At 50.3% G+C, this 21,895-nt stretch overlaps 1 protein-coding gene across 3 annotated transcripts; it reads left to right on the forward strand.

Moving 5' to 3' along the window:
- The first annotated feature begins 1,399 nt into the window (after positions 1-1,399).
- LOC309381364 (asialoglycoprotein receptor 1-like) lies at positions 1,400-20,902 on the forward strand. 3 transcript variants are annotated; one of them, XM_081932284.1, is made up of 8 exons: positions 1,400-2,643; positions 13,208-13,333; positions 17,390-17,485; positions 17,940-18,011; positions 18,133-18,231; positions 19,059-19,204; positions 19,339-19,445; positions 20,529-20,902. In XM_081932284.1, the coding sequence occupies exons 2-8, from the start codon at positions 13,210-13,212 to the stop codon at positions 20,665-20,667; spliced, it is 783 nt and encodes a 260-aa protein (XP_081788410.1). In that variant the 5' UTR covers positions 1,400-2,643; positions 13,208-13,209; the 3' UTR covers positions 20,668-20,902. The 3 variants fall into 3 exon arrangements, with proteins under 3 accessions (XP_081788410.1, XP_081788411.1, XP_081788412.1); XM_081932285.1 differs by lacking the exons at positions 13,208-13,333; positions 17,390-17,485; positions 17,940-18,011; ... (2 more) ...; positions 19,339-19,445; positions 20,529-20,902 and adding exons at positions 3,696-3,889; positions 5,311-5,406; positions 5,855-5,926; ... (2 more) ...; positions 7,027-7,133; positions 8,477-8,694 and having other exon boundaries at positions 2,410-2,643; XM_081932286.1 differs by lacking the exons at positions 13,208-13,333; positions 17,390-17,485; positions 17,940-18,011; ... (2 more) ...; positions 19,339-19,445; positions 20,529-20,902 and adding exons at positions 3,764-3,889; positions 5,311-5,406; positions 5,855-5,926; ... (2 more) ...; positions 7,027-7,133; positions 8,477-8,694 and having other exon boundaries at positions 2,410-2,643.
- The last annotated feature ends 993 nt before the right edge of the window (positions 20,903-21,895 follow it).

A 21,895-nucleotide genomic window follows, 5' to 3' on the forward strand; every position in this document is an offset into this window, starting at 1 on the left:
GGTTTTCTACCGCCCTGTGGGTCAGAGGCTTAGCGGTGACATCCCTGGGGTCTCTAGAATTTAGAAGAGACTAGAGCTGGAAGGGACCTTGGAGGTCATCTAGTCTGGCCCGCCTGCTCAATCAGGGATTTAGAATAGAATAGCGTTGAAAGGGACCTTGGAGGTCATCTAGTCCCCCACCACCCCACCCAAGCAGGGATTTAGAATAAAATCGAACCGGAAGGGACCTTGGAGGTCATCTAGTCCAGCCCCCCTGCTCCAGGGGAGAAGTATAGGTATAACCCTATACCATGTCAGACAAATGACTGTCCAGTCTCTTCTTAAAAACTTTAGTTTATTCCCCCCTCCCTCCAGTTTTGCAAATCCTGGCTGAACTTGCAGGAAAAAACTCATTTATACTCGGATGGGAGACCACCAGGTGATCACAATCCTGTAGGTTCAGCTGCAGAGACCCCCCTCCTACCCCACCTGCCCCCCAAATAACTGCAGAGGAGGCAACGCAAATGACAACCCCTTTTGTTGCTGGGGAAATTCCCAGCTCCACCCAAGGGAGACTTGAACTCGCCACTTCGGTCACTCTAAGCAGTCCTCGACTTATGATGGGTCACTTCACAACAGTTCCAAGTAACGACGGACTCTCTCTTTACAAACTGTACTTACGACCCAGTTCCGACCACCAGGCCACCCACACTGCAGTCACATGATCACAATTTATGATATTTTGGAGTGAAAAATTCCTGTTTTCCGGGAAAAAACTCCCCATAATGCAGTCACCTCTGGACGAGATAGGTGACCCATGAATCTAACAAATAAATAAATAAGTAGCAAACAATGAGTTTGCTTCAGTGGTGGGTTTCAGCCGGTACGGCCCGGTACAGCTGTACTGGTAGTAGTTGGGAGCAGCGACCACCCTCCCGGTACTGTGGCTCGTTTGGCCTCGCCCGCCCGCGTTCCATGCCTGTTCCTGAAGCCACTGGGCCAAATGCGCACGCCTGCACAGTGTGGGGTGCCTGAGCGACCTCCAACGAGCAGGCGGGTGTTGCAGGGGCAATGGAGTGCGCATGCACAAACAGACCACGAGCAGTGTAGCAACGGTAAAAGCAACCCACCACCGGTTTGCTTAATGGCCCAGGGTTCACTTAACGACCACTACAAAAAAGTCATAAAATCAAGTTCGTTTGTGTGATGACCTTCTTTACATCCATCACGCCTTACAAGTCCAACTGCCAGGCTCAGTGACAGATGTAAGTCGAGGATGGCTGGAGGAGAATTATATTAGTCTCTGGAAAGCCAAAACCAGAAGGACCCCCGGTAGCCCCTTTTCCAGCGGGCAGATTTTAATAAAGGACTCTTTCCACTCTGTTTATTTTTCTCCTTCTGCTTTCCCCCAAAACTCCTAGCAGTTTCCATTGTAAAAAGTCAGTGATGGTGACCGAGGGGAGCGCATGATTTTGCAGAAACATCTCACATGCGCACTCGTCAGAGCCACACACAGCAAAAGTCGAACTTCCGGGTTCCTCCATGCATGCACCCCAGCGATCAGCTGGCCGGCACGCATGTCCACACTGGTTTTTGGCACTGCCATGTGCACAAAGGACAGCCGATCGTCGTGCGTGCATGCACAACAGAAATCCAGCAAGACCACGCGTGCTTCGTATGCCACCTTGGTCACGCGTGCCACAGCCCTAAATGGTCCCTGAGAAGGAACTCCAAAAATGGGAGCCGCTCCTGAAAACGCCGTGGAGTCCTTGGGGTTCTCTGAGCCAGCGGTCACCAACCGGTGGTCCGCGGATAACTGGTAGTCCGTGAGAAAACGTTAGTGTTCCTCAGAGAAATCTTTGCATTTCTCTTGAGGAGCTCAACTGATCTTTTCTGCGCTGCTCGCGCTTCAGCCCTTGGGCTCCCACGGACAGGATGGGGTCCTTCAGGCAGTTAGCATAGCCGCCTGTTAGCGGAGAGAAGTGCACTGGATCACATCTCAAATACGGCTCAGAATGAACGTTTCTCCAGTAGCCAGCCCGGACACGAGATCGACTCCCCGCAGACTCTCATCTCTCGAGGAGCGCTCGCTGAAGCGGCGTGGGAAACTTTGGCTGGAGTCCTCGAGAGAGGAAAGTTTGCAGGGGGCCAATCTAGCATCCACAATGCACACCAAGAGACTGGGAGTTCTAGTCCCACCTGAGGCTTGAAAGCCGGCTGGGTGACTTTGGGCCAATCACCAGGTGACTGGCAGTTCTAGTCCCGCTTGAAGCACGAAAGCCAGTCCTTCTCTCTCAGCGCACCCCAAACTCACAGAGTTAATGAATTATGGGGAAAAGGAGCATTAGCTATATTTGCCACTTTCAGCTGCTTATAAAAGAGTCATAAAGACAGGATGTAAACAAATAAGGAAAGGAAGAAAAAAACCCACAGTGACATCCTGGCTGATTGTCCTCCACCCCGTCGGAAACCCCCCATCCCTATGGGGCAGTTTTCTTCCAAGCCAGACCTCTGCGGTAGCTTTAGGAAACGCCGAAGCTTTGGGGCCTGGCAGAGGGTCAGTATTGACAGTCCAAAGGTGAGTGGCGTGGGGCGTCCGGTGAGAGCGGCAGCAGAAGAGACGGCTGACCCACAGCTCCGGCTCTGGAAATCCTAAAGGAGAAGGTAAGAAAAAGGCAATTTTTCATTTGTTTTGCACATGCTCCCCTCCCCCGAAAACCCCAAAATGGCCAGAGAGAAGATTCTACTCCGATGGCATCCCGACTCCTTCCTTCCTTTAACAGAATAAGGGCAGAATAACAGAATGGAAGGGACCTTCTATGACCCGTGCTCAAGATCTAGAAACATATGGGTGAAAGGAGGTCTTGTAGTCCAACCCCCTGCCCAAGATCACCCATAACTTCTGAGGGCAACTTTCATTCCTCTGATTACTCCCCATTGGAGTAAGTGCATGGGGAGCAGAAGTGGTATTCAGCCGGTCCAGGGTGGCCATTTCCCCGAAGTCGGAGAACCGACAGCAATGGCCAGTTGGCTATGCTCCCAAACTGGTCCTCCTGTTGCTACTCGCTCACCCTCCCACTGCTCGCTTGCCTCGCTTACCGCTCACGCACCCCACCCGCCCGACGCTCACTTGCTTGCTCGGCACTCAACCTGCCCATCCAGGCCCTATATATGCCTTTGCTACACGGCCCAGCCCTTAGCTACGCACTTCTCCAGTCGCCTCTGCGCCTCGCCTGCTCAGCTTCCAAGTCCAAGGCATGCGCATGTGCAAAGATGGTGGTGACGGCAGCTTTCTTCTCACCGGCCAACTGGAGGACTTTTTGGCACCTTGCAGCCAGTGGCTGGCTGGAAAAGAAACCTCTAGCTACCTCTTTGAGAGCTGGCGGCCTGACCAGCACTGCCGCCGCTCCCTCTGGATGGGCTGACAAAGGGAGTGAGCGGTGGCTGCGGCCTCGGTCTGGCGTGAGCTGCAGGCCTGGCCTGGGGAGGTGGGGAGCAGCTCACCTGGGCGGCTTCTGCAACGGCTGTGAGAGGAGTGCCCCTTTTCACCTGGGCTCTGGGCTACGAGCTGGAGTGTCCCCAAAAAAGTGTCAAAAAGTCCCAAATATTTTCACCACCCACCACTGATGGGGAGGTATCTGGCCATGGCGTTCCTTGAGCCTTGTGTGTTCTCCTCCAAAAGGTCTTCTTATGCAGTTCTCTCTCACACTCAAAAGAGTATTAGGTGATTTGAAGCTGTTGGCCAAGATTTAAGAGAAACCTTTGGTTCTGTGTTCCCCTCCAGCCATGGGAGGGTTTGCCCACCAGGACTCCTTACGACAACGCATTTGCTCCGGCCGTCGGCTGATCCCCATCCTGATGGGACTTCTGGCTGTGGTTACCCTCTCCCTCGTCATCTTCGGCTTCGTGGGTGAGTAGGAAATGTGAGTGGGTGATTCTCTTGTTGGTCTTGCTGGTAGTTAATCTAACATCAGAGTTATTGTTCCAGAACGCCATTCACTCATTCACAGCCCCCATTGGTTTGGGGGTGATGGGAGAAGATAAGGCCTTATGTGGTGCCCAGCATCCTAAGGAACTGTTGCCAAAATTGAGAGGTGAATTGAACTCTGTGATCTTGAGGTGATCCACTCGGGAGAACCATGGAGCCTCTACATGTGTTTCACAAAGAGTTTAGCTCTTTGAAGAAGGGATTTTGGGATATGGTAGGAAGTGTGATTGTTTGGAAAAGAAGTCAGTCACAACCCAGATCACTGTGAGATTTCTACTAATTTCCCTATAAAGTCCATAGAAACTTCTTAACGGGTTACTTGGGGTTTAGCCACTGGCTGCAGGAAACATAGGAAGAAGTCTCTGCGACAGGAAACCACGATTCCTCCAGAATATATCAGGGGTGGGTTCCTGCCAGTTCTCACCTCTTCTATAGAAGAGGTTCCACAAATCTACAGTGCCGTTTAGAACCGGTTCCAGCTCCCTCCCACCGCACGTCCGCACATCATCAAGATGAAGAGCGAGAGGAGGAATTCTGGGAGTTGGTCCACAAGTCTTAAAGCTGTCAAGTTTGAACACCCCTGGGGGTTTTTTCCTAAAGGGTTAGGGGTGGAAGGGTCTTGTAACTTGGCAGCTTTAAGACTTGTGTGCTTCAAATGCCAGAGTTTCTGAGCCAACATTTTGGTTGCTAAGCAAGAGCGTTGTTAAGTGAGTTTCACCACATTTTACAGCTTGGCCATGCCCATCCAGGCACATGGCTGGCAATCCACTCCCACCTGGTCACATGGCCAGCAAGCCACTCTCACAAAGCAGGCCACACCTACAGAGGAGGTTCTAAAAAAATTTGAAACCCACCACTGGAGTATATGCACCATAGATCCAAACTTGTAAACTCTGCCATCTACTGGCTGAATACTACTGTAGTTGTTGCATAAAAATACATCCCAACAATATGTATTCCAACAATAATTAACAGGGACAACACCTGACCTATGTTAATGTGTAAATTGCTAGGGAGAAGCTACTAATTACAGGAGACCCAGAGATAATGTCTGTTGTTTGTAAGTAAACTTTGTATAAGATCAATCTTTTTCATAAATGCCATTGTTGATAATGTATTTTAGCAGCAGAGGGCTGTGTCCTTCCAGTCAATTGCCACAAAACACACTGTACAGCGCAAAATTACACAAAATCAGGCACAAAAGAATGATTTAAAAGGGACACAATTGAGCGAGGTGAAACAAAGATGCAGGAAGGATAGCAACCCCAGGGAAAGAATGCAATACACAGAGGCACGGACACGGGCTCAAGGAAGTCAGACAGACACCTGCTTCCTCTCCACAGGGCGCATATACTCCGCAACTTTATGGAAGATGCAGGACGATGTGAAAACCAGCAATCGCACCCTGGAGGCGGAATTAGTTGGTTTGCAGCAACAGGGTGAGTCACAAAATCCCAGATTTGGGAATGAAAATGGCCGGCAAATCTCTTTACGGCAACTCTGTGGGGGTGGATTGGTGTGATGTGGCAGGGCCCGAGGTGGGGTAAACTGGGAGAATCACTTTCCTGGGTTCTAGTCTTCCATAGATGTTTAATCGAGGGGTCTCCAACCTTGACTACTTTAAGACTAGTGGGCTTCAACTCCCAGAATTCCCCAGGCTTCCATTTTGAAAATTGAAGTTCACAAGTCTTAAAGTGGTCATGTTTGGGGACCCCCTGCTCTAATCCAATCTTTCTCAACCTTGTCAGCTGGAAGATGGGTGGACTTCAACTCCCAGAATTCCCCAGTCTGCCATGTTGGCTGGAGAACTCTGGGAGTTGAAGTCCACCCATCTTCCAGCCGATAAGGTTGAGAAATATTGCTCTGATTTTTCGATGTCTTTCCCAGAGGCCAACAATTTGGAAGATCTCCAAAAGGTTGACGGGTTGGTAAAACACCTCATCACAGAAGGCAAGGAAGGTAAATTTGGGGGGTAAGGGAGGTGTTTAAAAGTCCACCTTGCCCCTCCCCTCCATTTGGGGGAGGCCCTCCCCCATCTGGAGTCAACACCAACCAGGGACCTTCCCCTTCTCCACTTCCAGTGAAGTCCCATGTCGAGGATCAGATCAAGAAACTTCAAGGAACTTTCCAGAAAATCAACTGTGATTTGGAGGACCTAAAGCACAAGAGGGAAGGTGAGTTGGGTGTTTGGGGGTCAGTGCTGGTTATGGGGAGGATGGGGTTAGGGTTAGAGTTGGACGTTCCCAGCCCAGTGTCCTCCCGATCTTTCAATTACACAAATAATCCTCGGCTTATGATCAAAGTTGCGCTCAAACTCCCCGTTGCTAAGCAAAACATTTGCTAGGTGAGGTTTGCTCCAGTTTACAACCATGATTGTTAAGTGAATCACTGCAGTTGTTAAGTAACTAACACGGTCATTAAGCGAATCCAGATTCTCCATTGTGTTTGTTCGTCCAAAGGTCGCAAGGGACGATTGCAGAACCTCGGGACACGGTGACCATCGTAAATACGAGCCGCTTGCCAAACATCCGAATTTTTGCCACAGGGATGTTGCAAGTGGGGAACATGGTTCTTACGTCCCTTGTTGCAGTGCCGTCGTAGCTTTGAACAGTCACTAAACCAATGTTGTAAGCTGAGGACTGCCTGTATCATGGATTGGCTGCCAGCTGCTGGGATCGGCTGCCCACGGCATCCGTGTCTCCTGTCCCAGGAAATAGGGGTGTTCCCTGTCCCAACCGTAACGGGGTGTCCCACTTGCCCCCCATCTCTTCTCTTCAGCGGGTGGCTGCTGCCCCAGAGGCTGGCACCTGTTTCAGCAAAGCTGCTACTGGCTCTCCCCTAAACGGAATACCTGGACCGGAGCCAAAGGGGACTGCGAAGAGAAGAACGCCCACTTGGCGATCCTCACCAGCTACCTAGAGAAGGTCAGTGTCTCGATTTCTCCATCCATCGGAGAGGGAGGTGGAGTCTGGTCAAAGGCTGCCAGACCAGTGGAAAGCCGAAACCCCCAGTTCCCTGCTCATGCTCGCTCTGGTTTTTCCCCGCTCTTCTTCGTGTAGCAATTTGTGTTACGACTCATCAAACCTAACAATGCTTGGATTGGTCTGAAGTACAATGGCGAGATGTGGAAGTGGGTGGACGGGACCCCCTACATAAAGCACAGGATGTGAGTCTCCCTGTTGGTTTCTCTCTTCTGGCCCCACTCGGATCGGGCTTCTGCAACCAGGCGCCCTCCGGTCCAGGTTTTTTTTGGCATCATTCGCAGGTAGCAGCTCCCGCTTATGGTGGCCCACTTATAGGCTTGTCCTCCTGGGATAAAGTCCTGTTTTGGTCCACATGTGCTGAAAGCCCCCTACCCTAATTGACTCCTGGAAACAGAGAGTCAGTGGGCTTCATTTCCCAGCACGAGCCCCTTAGGAGCCCCAAGTGCACAGGAGTCACCGTGGAAACCCTCCAAGTGTCCGAGGCACAGATCAAGTGGCAGATCGCACGATCTCCATGGGATCTTGTTGCACATGCAGAAAGCTCCTGGTTAGGCCCCATGGATCCTTGGGCCCAGGCTGCCCTGGACAAAATGGCTGTGCCCCATGGGTTCTGGGTATTCATTGATAGCAGGGCTGTAAAACTCCCGGCCCCGGCCAGATGCATCATGCGCTGGCCATGCCCCAGTTTCAATCCCCAGAATTCCCTTTAAGATGTCGGCACACCAACACCCAGAATTCCTCAGCCAGCATGCCAGAGGTGGGTTGCTACCGGTTCCCACTAGTTCCAGTGAACCGGTAGTGCAAATTGCAACCGGGTCACCGAAACAGTCGGGGTGGCTGGCTGGCCATGCCCCCTAACTGTTTCCCCAGTCACCCATTCATTGCTGGCATGTTTTTTACTCCTTTTTAAGTGTTCTGTGCATGTACAGAATAATTTTTTTGAAACTGCACATGCACACAAATCAGCATGCGTCGCAAACTGGCAGTAACGCCAGGAGCAACCCACCCCTGTGGCATGCCACTAGAGCATTGATGTTGCCCATTCTTCTCCCAATGCCCATGTGGACATTTTCTTGTGGACATGGGCCCTGTCCTGTTGCACCACACTCCTGGTGGTCCTTTTTTCCATCAGTCCCTCTCAAGGTTTGAGTTCTGCGTTGCATCTGGCTACTAATGGCGCAGCAGAGAGGGCTAACGCTGCAGTGGAACGGTATTTCCGTTGTTATGTGCAATATCAGCAAACTGACAGGGCAGATCTACTGCCATTTGCTGAGGTTGCACATAACAATGCAGTGCGTAGTAGTACTGGGTACATCCCATCCACGGCAGCACAAACAAGCCAATTTGCACAATTTCCCGGGCTAGGAAACTGCTGCAGGTCGGGGTTGGACTAGATGATCTCGGGGGATCATCCCCAATTTTGCCTCCTGAGATGCTCGGTTTGGCTGCCCCTTTCCCAGCGACAGAAGGGGGTCTCCCTCCTACCCCTGGGATGACCCTCTATCTCTTCCTTTGCCCGTTCCAGTGACTGGCGGCCCACCGACCCGAACGAAAATATCGCATTTTGCACTGTGATGCACCCGGACGGTTTGTGGGGCGACTCCTTCTGCAGGGTCCAATTGAAATGGCTGTGTGAAATGCCAGCGCAGGAGTGAGCCCCAATGGACACCCCATCATCATGGAGCCCGGGAAGCACCTCCTGCTCAACGGCTGGAGCAAATAAAACCAATCATAAAACAAAAACCTACGGTTGAAATTCGCTTTTTCTCCCGATCCTGGATGAGTGGCACGGCGGGCAGCTTTGATTGGTCATCAGAAGGGCCTAAGCTGGCTGGTGGGGTCCAGCCTGGGACCCCCGCAGGACCTTTGCACCCCATGCTGAGCTGCCTTTCTTCCACCTTTGGGGGTTTAAATCTCCATTCCCTCCCCACTCCAGAGGAAGGTTACTACAAAATTGCCATTTTCTCCCGATCAGCTGGGACTCGGGAGGCAGAGAATAGATGGGGGCGGGCCCAGTCAGAGCTGGTATTTACCATGCAGTGAACTGGTACCAACCAATACAGGAACCCACCTCTTGGATAGTGCCCAATGTTCAAGTTTGTCAAGATCCTTCTGTATCTTCAGCCTGTCTTCTGGAGTGTTGGCTCTTCCTGCCAGCTTGGTGTCATCTGCAAATTTGATGAGTTCCCCATTTATTCCCTCATCCAAATCATTGATGAAGATGTTGAAGAGTACTGGGCCCAAAACAGAGCCTTGGGGGACTCCACTGCATACCTCCCTCCATGTAGATGCAGTTCCATTGAGGACTACACGTTGAGTGCGGTTGGTCAGCCAGTTACGAATCCATCTGGTGGTGATGCTGTCTAACCCACATTCTTCTACTTTATCTAGTAGTAGGTTATGGTCTACCTTATCGAATGCCTTCCTGAAGTCCAAGTAAACTATATCGACGGCATTCCACTGCTTCTCATCTATCTATCTATCCACCCACCCACCCACCCATCTATTTTTCTATTTATCCATTCATCATCCATTCATCCTGTGTGTGTGTGTGTGTGTTTGTGTGTGTCCGTCCATCCATCCTGTCTGTGTCTATCTATGTATCATTTGTCTATTTATTCATTCATTTTATCATCCATCCATCCATCCATTTTATCATCAAGCCCCCGTCCTACAGAGGTTGGCCCCCTACGGCCCCGATGCCCCCTGCCTGGCTCCCGTGCCCGCCTCGCCCAGTGCCAGCTACTTCAGATCTTCCGCTTCAAACCGGAAGGAGTGCCAGCCCTCGGCGGCCGTCAAATCCACCGCTCCTCGCCGGAAGTAGAAATCGATGGCCGGCCGATTCCAATCCAGCACCCCCAGCCTCATTTGGGTGCAGCCTTTCTCCAGGGCAATCTGGGGGCTGAAGAGGAGGGGCTTAGCTGCAGGGGAGGGGATTCCATGGGAGTAGGGTGAACTTATACTATACCTCAATTTATACTTGGATGGGAGCCCACCAGGTGATCACAATCCTCTAGGTTTAGCTGCAGATCCTTCCCACCCCCACAAAAACCCCCGCAGAGGAGGCAATGCAAATGAGAAGCCCTTTTGTTGCTGGGAAAATTCCCAGCTCAACTCAAGGGAGATTGGAAATCGCTGCTTCGGTCACTTATGACTTACGACGGATCACTTACCGACAGTTCAAAGGTACGATGGACTCTTTCCAAACCGTGTTTATGACCCAGTTCAGACAACCAGGCAACCTGAACTGCAGTCGCATGATCACAATTTATGATATTTGGGGGTGGGGGGATGGATAGTGTTGAATTCTGGTTTCCCTCTCCTCTCTTCTCCTCCTCCTCCTTCCAAGCTCACTCCCTTTTAGCACTGATGATGTTCCCTAGTTGGGTCATGAAAGGTCGGCAGGAACATCACTAAGGGCAAAGAGAACCAAGGAGCCCACGGACATCGCCCTCCTCCTCCTCCTCCTCCTCCTCCTCTCTGTAACCCCACTCCCTGCCAACAATAACGACGTAACCTTCATGAGTCACAAAACACCACTAAAGAAAGAGCCAAAGCAGAGTGCCCTGAGGAACCCACATTTCATCCTGGGGGGCTCTGGGCCAATCACCAGGAGGCTGGGAGTTGTAGTCCTGCTTGAGGCTCAAACACTACCTGGGTGTTATATGGTCCACTGGCGGCCTGCAGAGCTGGCAGCAGATTCGAACAGTGAGGAGGTTGGGGAGGGACATGGAGGAACAGTCCTGGAGTCTGGGAGAGGCTTGGACAAGGGCTCTGCGTTGGAGGCAGAGAGGAGGGCCAGGACCATCTGGGACTTATGTGCTGCCTCCGGAGCCACCAGACATCAGCGAGGCAGAGGAACAGGGGGAGCCTGTTCCCAGTGTGTGCATCCACAGAGCTGGCAAAAGGCAAGAACAGTTAAGACAAATGGGACGACTCGGGAGTAAGGCTTGGAGATGAGTGGCCCCTCCCATAAGAAACAAAAGAGGAGCAAACGGACGTCAGCTTTTGCAGGAAGCAACTTTGTTCGTTCTGGTCAGTTTAAATTCTAAAGCTCCGTTTTGACTCTGTGCTCCGTGTGGCCTTGCAAAGCTAATTGCCAAATTAGGTCTTTGGCAGCGTTTCAAGGGAGATAAAGTTGGATGCTTATCAGCCTTATCCCGAAGGACTGTGGCAGACTTCTGTCGGACTCTTTACAAACTATTCGTGACTCAATACGGGCTGTGAATGAACATAACACAGCCGTTGAAATAAACAGAGGGTTTTTGAGACTAAACGTGTGCTTTTTACTGTATCAGGAAGCCTAGGTCAGAACACTGGGTGCCTTTGGGCCAATCACCAGGCGACTGGCAGTTCTAGTCCCGCCTGAGGCACGAAAGCCAGTACTTCTCTCTCTGCGCACCCCAACCTCACAGAGTTAATGAATTATGGGGAAAAGGAGCATTGGCTATATTTGCCACCTTCAGCTGCTTATAAAAGAGCCATAAAGACAGGATGTAAACGAATAAGGAAAGGAAGAAAAAAACCCACAGTGACGTCCTGGCTGATTGTCCTCCACCCCGTCGGAAACCCCCCATCCCTATGGGGCAGTTTTCTTCCAAGCCAGACCTCTGCGGTAGCTTTAGGAAACGCCAAAGTTTTGGAGCCTGGCAGAGGGTCAGTATTGACAGTCCAAAGGTGAGTGGCGTGGGGCGTCCGGTGAGAGCGGCAGCAGAAGAGACCGCTGACCCACAGCTCCAGCTCTAAAGGAGAAGGTAAGAAAAAGGCAATTTTTCATTTGTTTTGCACGCGCTCCCCTCCCCCGAAAACCCCAAAACGGCCAGAGAGAAGATTCTACTCCGATGGCATCCCGACTCCTTCCTTCCTTTAACAGAATAAGGGCAGAATAACCGAATGGAAGGGACCCTTGGAGGTCTTGTAGTCCAGCCCTCTGCCCAAGATCATAGAAACATAAGGCTGGAAGGGCCCTTGGAGGTCTTTTAGTCCAGCCCTCTGCCCAAGATCATAGAAACATAAGGCTGGAAGGGCCCTTGGAGGTCTTGTAGTCCAGCCCTCTGCCCAAGATCATAGAAACATAAGGCTGGAAGGGCCCTTGGAGGTCTTTTAGTCCAGCCCTCTGCCCAAGATCATAGAAACATAAGGCTGGAAGGGCCCTTGGAGGTCTTTTAGTCCAACCCTCTGCCTAAGATCATAGAAACATAAGGCTGGAAGGGCCCTTGGAGGACTTCTAGTTCAAGCCCCTGCTGAAGCAGGAGACCCTATACCAGTGTTGAATCTTTTCAGCACCGAGTCCCAAAAACGGAGCTCACACATTCACGTGTCAGAGTGCCGTAAACCAGAAGAGGAGATACCTGGTACACGTGCGCGAGCTGGGAAGCTGTTCTTCCAGTTTCCAGCATGCCCACCGGCTACCTGGTCTTCTGGTTTCTGATGCACACGCAAAAACCAGCTGGCCGGCGCACAGGCGCACGCTGGGACCTGGAAGAGCAACTCTTCACATCTGTATATATTAACGTTTCACCCCTTCATTCTTTCATTGTTGGATGTTTCAATATACAACTAATATCAACCACAATATCATTTAAACATATAGATCTATTCATATTCCTTCCATTCATCCAGTCCGTGTAATTCTACTTGCAATACACATGCTTATACTAAAATATATTCTTTCATTATCTAATTACTTCTTGTTTAATTTTGTTAATTTTATTATTTCATTGTTAATCACTATATTATTTGAGCGTGTTAATAATGCCATCATTCATTCTCTAATTTTTCAATTTATGCTTAATTGTTATTTATAATTCCCATATTTCAAATCAATTTGTATTGAAATTTTATCCTAATGCCTATCACAGTACAAACAAAATAATTATCCAGTCTCCATAATTCTAATGTTAATATACATGTTTTTGTTTAAATATGTTTTTAAAGAATCATATTTCCTTTATTTAACTCTTCACATCATAATATCATTTAAACATATAGGGTAGACCTACTCATAGTCCTTCCATTCATCCAATCCATGTAATTCTACTATTAATCCCATATTTCCCGTATTGTATTTCACTCTTCACATCTATTGGTATTGAAATATTATCCTAATGCCTATCACAATACATACAAAATAATTATCCAGTATATATAATTCCAATGGGTGTTCTTACACCGTCTTCTCTCATAATCAAAAGATTGGAATATTAGGTGATTTGAAGCTGTTGGCCAAGACCTTTGGTTCTGTCTTCCCCTCCAGTCATGGCAGGGTTTGCCCACCAGGACTCCGGGCGACAACGCATTTGCTCCGGCCGTCGGCTGATCCCCATCCTGATGGGACTTCTGGCTGTGGTTACCCTCTCCCTCGTCATCTTCGGCTTCGTGGGTGAGTAGGAAATGTGAGTGGGTGATTCTCTTGTTGGTCTTGCTGGTAGTTAATCTAACATCAGAGTTATTGTTCCAGAACACCATTCACTCATTCACAGCCCCCATTGGTTTGGGGGTGATGGGAGAAGATAAGGCCTTATGTGGTGCCCAGCATCCTAAGGAACTGTTGCCAAAATTGAGAGGTGAATTGAACTCTGTGATCCGACACACGAGGGAGGTCACACCTTGGACCTCGTTTTTGTCTCTCGCCAGTGGTTGAGTGATCTGGGAGGAGTGAATTTAACCATCACTCCTCTATCATGGTCAGATCACTCACTCCTCCGACTTGACTTCCCCGGTGCTACCCCTCGCTGCGGGGAGGCGGAACCGGAAAACACTAGATGGTTCCGCCCCAGGCGCTTGATGGAACCAGACAGGTTCCAGACGGAGCTTGGGCCACCTCCTGCAGCCCTGACCCGCCCTCGGGTAGAGGACCTGGTGGCCGCGTGGAATAATGCGACTACCGGGGCCTTGAACCGGGTGGCGCCTTTGCGGCCTCTCCGGCGGCAACGATCCACCCTGGCTCCTTGGTTCACCGAGGAGCTAAGGGTGATGAAGCGCCGCAAGAGATGCCTAGAGAGTCGTTGGAGATCCTCCCGATCCGAATTGGACCGAGCACAGGTACGAGCCCATTTAAGGACGTACCTAGTGGCATTGAGAACGGCCAAACGTCGATATTGTGCCGCTCTCATTGCATCCGCAGAGAACCGCCCTGCCGCCCTGTTTCGGGTGTCCCGCTCCCTTCTGTTTCAGAGGCCGCGGGAGGCCCCTCTACAGGGTAGAGCAGAGGAGTTTGGGAAATATCTGCTGGATAAAGTCGCTCAAATCCGGAAGGATTGGGTCCCCTTCAGTGGCCCAGTCGAGACGCCAGTGGCGAGTCTTGAGAAACCTTTTTGGGAGGAGTTTGACTTGGTTGCCATCGAGGATTTGGACAGATTGCGTGGACGACTGCGACCTACCACATGTTTGCTGGACCCGTGTCCCTCCTGGCTTGTACTGGCTTCCTGGGAGGTTACACGCGACTGGCTCCTGGGCCTAGTGAACGCTTCGTTGGGTGAGGGGTCTCTCCCGGCCGCCTTGAAAGAGGCGGTGGTGAGACCCTTGCTCAAGAAGCCTTCCCTGGACCCTATGGAGCTGGCCAATTATCGTCCTGTCTCCAACCTTCCCTTTTTGGCGAAGGTTGTAGAGAGTGTGGTGGCTTCTCAGTTCCCACGACATCTGGAGGAGAATGATTATCTAGACCCGCGCCAGTCCGGCTTTCGCCCTGGGCACAGCACTGAGACGGCCTTGGTCGCGTTGGTAGACGATCTCTGGAGAGCCAGAGATAGGGGTTGCTCCTCTATCCTGGTCCTATTAGACCTCTCGGCGGCTTTTGATACCATCGACCATGGTATCCTGTTGCACCGACTGGAGGGGTTGGGGGTCCGGGGCACCGTTTTGCGGTGGTTTGGCTCCTACCTCTCCGGCCGGACGCAACGTGTGTTGGCAGGGGGGCAGAGGTCGACCCTAAGCCCCCTTACTTGTGGGGTGCCACAGGGGTCGGTCCTCTCGCCCCTCCTGTTCAACACATACATGAAGCCGCTGGGTGAGATCATCCGTGGTTTCGGGGTGGGATATCATCTGTACGCTGATGATACTCAGCTGTACATTTCCACCCCGAACCACCCCAACGAGGCCGTCGAAGTGATGTCCCGGTGTGTGGAAGCCGTACGGGTCTGGATGGATGACAACCGACTGAGGCTCAACCCTTCCAAGATGGAGTGGCTGTGGGTTCCAGCCCCCCGGTTCAACCAGATAATTCCATCTCTGGCCATTGGGGGCATTCAACTTGCCCCCGTGGAGCGGGCGCGCAATTTGGGCGTCCTCCTGGATGCCAGGCTGTCCATGGATGAACATGTGACAGCCGTGGCCAGGGGGGCGTTCCACCAGGTTCGCCTGGTGCGCCAATTGCGCCCCCTATTGGACCGGGACGCCTTACGCACAGTCACCCATGCGCTGGTGACGTCTCGCCTGGACTATTGTAACGCTCTCTACATGGGGCTTCCCTTGAAATGCACTCGGAGACTGCAGTTGGTCCAGAATGCGGCCGCGCGGGTGATTATGGGGAGTACCAAGTACTCCCATGTGACACCTCTCCTGCGCGAGCTGCACTGGCTTCCTGTGGTCTATCGAGTGCGTTTCAAGGTTTTGATTACGATCTTTAAAGCGCTCCATGGCTCAGGACCTAGTTACCTGCGGGATCGTATTCTGCCCCATACATCCCTACGACCCATCCGCTCGCACAGAGAGGGACTTCTCCAGGTGCCGTCTACCAGACAGTGCCATGGGGCGGCACCTAGGAGCAGAGCCTTCTCTGTGGCGGGCCCAGCCCTGTGGAATGACCTCCCCCCGGATATTAGGACTACTACTGACCTCCGCTCCTTCCGTGTCAAGCTCAAGACCCACCTTTTCCAAATAGCTGGCCTGGCTCGACCATAACTTAGTAACGCTCCTGATGGGTTTTTTAATTTGGTAATTTTATTAGGGGATTTTAAATTGTATTTTTAACTGTCTTTCACTTAAGTCCATCCTCCTCCATGCACATATGTATATGTCTCTGTTCTTTTGTATATATGTTTGTCTTATGTGTATTTTTATCTGTTTGATTGTACGCCGCCCCGAGTCCTTCGGGAGAGGGTTGCGGCTAATCAAATAAAATTATTATTATTATTATTATCTTGAGGTGATCCACTCGGGAGAACCATGGAGCCTCTACATGTGTTTTACAAAGAGTTCAGCTCTTTGAAGAAGGGACTTTGGGATATGGTATGAAGTGTGATTGTTTGGAAAAGAAGTCAGTCACAACCCAGAGCACTGTGAGATTTCCAGGAGCTCCCCTATAAAGTCCGTAGAAATTTCTTTCCAGGGTGCTTGGCATTTAGCCACTGGCTGCAGGAGACATGGGAAGAAGTCTCTGCGACAGGAAACCACGATTCCTCCAGGGTCTGGTTGGATGGAGAAGATCTAGATGGGAGGTGGGTTAGAGGTGATTGAGCAGATCTGGGTAGGCCTTCTTCACTTGTTCACTCACGAGTGAAGGAACCAAATACAGGAGGTTCTCGACTTACAATACTTCATTTACTGACTGTTCGAGTTACGACACTGAAAAAAGTGACTTCTGCCTAATTTTCACACAACTGTTGCAGCGTCTCCATGGACACATGACTAACATCCAGACTCTTGGCAACTGATTCATATTTATGATGGTTTCAGTGTCCCATGCGATCACCTTTACCTGTAATAAGAGCTTGCAAATCACATTTTCTGAAGGCTATTCTGCTATATAACCAATAAATCCTTTTGTGGACTAATTCAAATCTACTGTGAATTTTTAGGCTCATTGTGCCTTTAATTAAAAACTTTCTGCTTGCAGCTTCTGATTCTTATAGCTCTTCCTCTGTTGTTTATCTTCTTCCCTCAAATATTTCTTTCTTTCATCATGAAGGCTTGAGAAAGAAACAAATGTCCACGATTCATTAGTTTCCCTCCCAATAGATGTGGGGAGGAAAATAATTGTTAGAAATTCTAGTTATTACTGTATATAGCACCACAGATCAAACAAAAAGAACAGTCACCATGTGCTTTACTGCTTAACTGCTCATGTGTAACAGTTCAATCAATCAGAATAGAGTTGGACAGCACCTTGGAGGTCTTCAAGTCCAACCCCCCGTTCAAGCAGGTGACCTTATACCCTTTCAGACAAGTAATTGTCCAGTGTCTTCTTAAAAACCTCCAGTGATGAGAACCCACGACAAAAAGAAACAGAAAACTCTACTCAGTACCAAAGAACATAGAGTATTTACCATAGATCCAAACTTGTAAACACTGCCATATACCGGCTGAATACTACTGTAGTTGTTGCATAAATATACATCCCAACAAATTGTATTCCAAGAATAATTAACAGGGACGACACCTGAGCTTTGCTGGTGTGTAAATTGCTAGGGAGAAACTACTGCTTACTTCCTCTCCCCAGGGCGCAAATACTCCGCAACTTTGTGGAAGATGCAGGACGATGTGAAAACCAGCAATCGCACCCTGGCCGCAGAATTAGCTGAGGTGCAACAACAGGGTGAGTCACAAAATCCCAGATTTGGGAATGAAAATGACCGGCAAATCTCTTTACGGCAACTCTGTGGGGGTGGGGGTGGATTGGTGTGATGTGGCAGGGCCCGAGGTGGGGTAAACTGGGAGAATCACTTTCCTGGGTTCTAGTCTTCCATAGATGTTTAATCGAGGGGTCTCCAACCTTGACTACTTTAAGACGAGTGGGCTTCAACTCCCAGAATTCCCCAGGCAGCCATTTTGAAAATTGAAGTTCACAAGTCTTAAAGTGGTCATGTTTGGGGACCCCCTGCTCTAATCCAATCTTTCTCAACCTTGTCTGCTGGAAGATGGATGGACTTCAACTCCCAGAATTCCCCAGTCTGCCATGTTGGCTGGAGAACTCTGGGAGTTGAAGTCCACCCATCTTCCAGCCGATAAGGTTGAGAAATATTGCTCTGATTTTTCGATGTATTTCCCAGAGGCCAACAATTTGGAAGATCTCCAAAAGGTTGACGGGTTGGTAAAACACCTCATCGCAGCAGGCAAGGAAGGTAAATTTGGGGGTAAGGGAGGTGTTTAAAAGTCCACCTTGCCCCTCCCCCCCATTTGGGGGAGGCCCTCCCCCATCTGGAGTCAACACCAACCAGGGACCTTCCCCTTCTCCACTTCCAGTGAAGTCCCATGTCGAGGATCAGATCAAGAAACTTCAAGTAACGTTCCGGAAATTGCATTGTGATTTGGAGGACACAAAACAGGGGCTAACTGCAGAAGGTGAGCTGGGTCCTTGGGGGTCAATGGGAAGGATGGGGTGGAGGCGGTGGGACATTCCCAGCCCAGTGTCCTTCCGATCCCTTGATTGCATGCGTAATACTCAGCTTACGACCACAGTTGAGCTCAAAATCCCCGTTGCTAAGCAAAACATTTCCTGTGAGTTTTGCTCCAGTTTATAACTATTCTGGCTATGGTTGTTAAGTGAACCACTGCAGTTGTTAAGTGACTAATATGGCTGTGAAGCAAATCTGGCTTCTTTGCTCGTCACAAGGTTCCAAAAGGCGACCACAGGACTCCGGGTCACTGCAATTGTCGTAAACACGGGTAGCTCTCAACTTATGACCACAATTGAGCCCAACATTTCTGTTGTTAAGTGAGACAGTCATTCATGGAGATTTACCCCATCGTACCCCATCCCTTGCCACCATTGTTAAGTGGATCACTGCAGCTGTTAAATTAGTAACACGGTCATTAAGTGAATCCAACTACCATATTACCTTGGTTGTCAGAAGGTCGCAAGAGAGGATCACAGGACCTCTAGACACTGCAACCATCGTAAACACGAGACGGTTGCCAAGCGTCCAAATTTTGACCACGGGGATGTTGCAACGGTTATAAGTGGGGGAAACAGACCCCTGTTTCAGGGCCGCCATAATGAATGAATGAATGAATGTTGTAAGCCCGAGGACTGCTTGTATCATGGATTGGCTGCCTGCTGCTGGGATTGGCTGCCCGTGGCATCTGTGTCTCCTGTCCCAGGAAATAGGGGTGTTCCCTGTCCCAGCCATAATGGGGTGTCCCACTTGCCCCCCATCTCTTTTCTTCAGCAAGCAGCTGTTGCCCGAGAGGCTGGCACCGGTTTGAGCAGAGCTGCTACTGGCTCTCCCCTACCCTGAATACCTGGACCGAAGCCAAAGGGGACTGCGAAGAGAAGAACGCCCATTTGGTGGTCCTCACCAGCAACTTAGAGACGGTCAGTACCTCGATTTCTCCATCTGTCGGAGAGGGAGGTGGGGGACGTGCAAAGGCTGCTGGTCCGGCAGGAAGCCGATACTCTCGGTTCCCTGCTCATGCCCGCTCTGGTTTCCCCCCCTCCTCTTGGCATAGCAATTTGTGTTACGACTCACCAAACCCCACGACATTTGGATCGGTATGAGGTACGGAAACGGCGTGTGGAACTGGGTGGACGGGACCCCGTACAAGGATGTCTGGACGTGAGTCTCCCTGTTGGTTTCTCTCTTCCGACCCCACTCGGATCGGGCTTCTGCAACCAGGCGCCCTCCGGTCCAGGTTTATTCGGGCACCATTTGCAGCTAGCAGCTCCCCTTGTGGTTGCACACGTGTACGCTCGTCCTCCTGAAGGAAGGTCCCTCTTTGGTCCACACACACCCTGCCCTAATTGACTCCTGGAAACAGAGAGTCGGTGGGCTTCATTTCCCAGCACGATTCGGTTCCCAGAATTCCCTTTTTAAAATATTCCTGGACCCCCAGAATTCCTCAGGCAGCATGCCATTAGAGCCGTGATGGCGAACCTATGGCACGTGTGCCCAAAGTGGCATGTGGAGTCATGTTGCCGGGCACGCACGGCATCACCCGTTCCTCTTCTGATTTTCTGGCGCACTTGCGCACGAGGATCAGCTGCTCTTCTGTTTTCCAGCAGTGACCGGAAGACTTGCTGGCCTGCACGCATGCATGTGCAGAAAAGCAGAAGTTCATTTTCCAGCACACGCATGTCCCCTGGGCAGCTCCTCTTTCTTGTTGTGGACCCGATGAATGCGCATGCGTGAAGTGGTCCCCTTTGGGCACTCAGTGTTCCCTTTCAGTGAAATGCTCCCCTTTTGGCCCTTGCCCCTTCTTCTCTGGACGTGGGCCCTGTTCTGTTGCACCACACTCCTGGCGGTCCTTTTTTCCATCAGTCAAATCTTGATCTCCGAGTGGTGCTCTTTCCCCTGTGCATCTCCCCAGCTGAGGCAGGCTTATTTGCCAGAGAGTGAATTGAGACCAGTCATTAACTGAATTCTCACAATACATTCACTGCTCAACGGGCCTTCCTAAGCTTTTATAAGCCAGAGTTCATTAACCAGGTTTGGTACCCGCTGCAGCAGAAACAAGCCAATTTGCACAATTCCCCGGGCTAGGAAATTGCTGCGGGTCAGGGTTGGACTAGGTGATCTCAGGGGATCATTCCCAATTTTTCCTCCCGCACTGCTCGGCTTAGCTGTCCCTTCCCCAGTGACAGAAGGGGGTCTCCCTCCCACCCCGGGATGACCCACCATCTCCTGCTTCACCCCTTCCAGCCACTGGCAGGCCAACGAACGGATGTATAGCACCAGCTATTGCACCCTGTTGCACCGAGACGGTTTGTGGGGGGACAAGCGGTGCCGGGTCCGATTGAAATGGGTGTGTGAAAAGGGCGCAGCAGTGAGCACCAGATGAGACCCCAGCATCACGGACCTCAGGAAGCACCTCCTTCTCAACGCCTGGAGCAAATAAAACCAACTGTTACATATTGAAATTAGCTGTTGAAGCCAAGAGCTGAATTCTTCAGTCCGGTCCGCTGTTTAAGCGGGAGAATTGGTTTGAATTGATTGGTTTTCTGGCTGATAGTTTGCCTATAAAAGGAGAGCTGTCAGCTAGACTTTTTGCTGGTGTTACTACTGACCTGCAATAAAAGAGCTTTCGTTGAAGATCGCTCTGTGTCGTTTCATTCAACCCAAAATCTAACGCCAATCACAGGAGAAAAACCGATGGTTGAAATTCGTTTTTTCTCTGGATCCTGGACGAGTGGCACGGCGGGCAGCTTTGATAGGTCACCAGAAGGGCCCAAGCTGGCCGGTGGGGTCCAACCTGGGACCCCCCCCCCCGCATGGCCTTCGCACCTGCTAAGCTGCCTTTCTTCTACCTTTGCAGGTTTTGCGGCTTATCATATTTTATTTATTAAGGAAACATATATGGCCACTTAACTTGATGACTCTGGACGGCGACCATTCATTTATCTATACATTTCTCTCTCTCTCTCTCTCTCTCTCTCTCTCTCTCTCTCTCTCTCTCAATCCATCCATCCATCTCTATCATCTATGGAACATAACAGTATTTACCAATTCATTTTATCATCCATCCCTCCTGTGTGTGTGTGTGTATGTGTGTCCGTCCTATCGATCCATCCATCCATCCATCCATCCATCCATCCATCTATGGAACATGACGGTCTTTTTATCAATTCATGTTATCATCCATCCTTCCATTCCTCCTGTGTGTCTGTCTGTCTATCTTGTCTATCTGTCTGTCTACCTTATCTATCTGTGCACCCACCCACCCATCATCTATCCATCCATCCTCTCTGTGACTATTTATCCATCTGTCTGTCTGTCTATCATCCAGCTATCATCCATCTACATCTCATCTATCATCTCTCTCTCTTAATCTAATCTAACCTACCACCTATTTATTTATCAATATCTATGTGCCTGCCTGATCTGTCTTCTCTGTCTATCTATCCATCCATCCATCATCTGTTTGTCTATTTATCCATTTATCACCCATTCATCCTGTGTGCGTGTGTGTCCATCCCTCCATTTATCCATCCATCCTGTGTCTGTTTGTCTATGAATCTATCATCTATTTATCCATTCATTTTATCATCCATCCATTCTTCCATCCACCG

This window comes from Natrix helvetica (assembly GCF_964273705.1).
Source record: "Natrix helvetica genome assembly, chromosome: Z".
NCBI lineage: Eukaryota > Metazoa > Chordata > Lepidosauria > Squamata > Natricidae > Natrix > Natrix helvetica.

Excerpts from the sequence above, each read along its gene's own strand:
- LOC309381364 (XM_081932284.1), top strand. The coding sequence starts at position 13,210 with ATGGCAGGGTTTGCCCACCAGGACTCCGGGCGACAACGCATTTGCTCC. Across the intron at positions 13,334-17,389 it reads CGTCATCTTCGGCTTCGTGG|GGCGCAAATACTCCGCAACT; the intron begins GTGAGTAGGAAA and ends TCCTCTCCCCAG. Across the intron at positions 19,446-20,528 it reads CCGTACAAGGATGTCTGGAC|CCACTGGCAGGCCAACGAAC; the intron begins GTGAGTCTCCCT and ends CACCCCTTCCAG.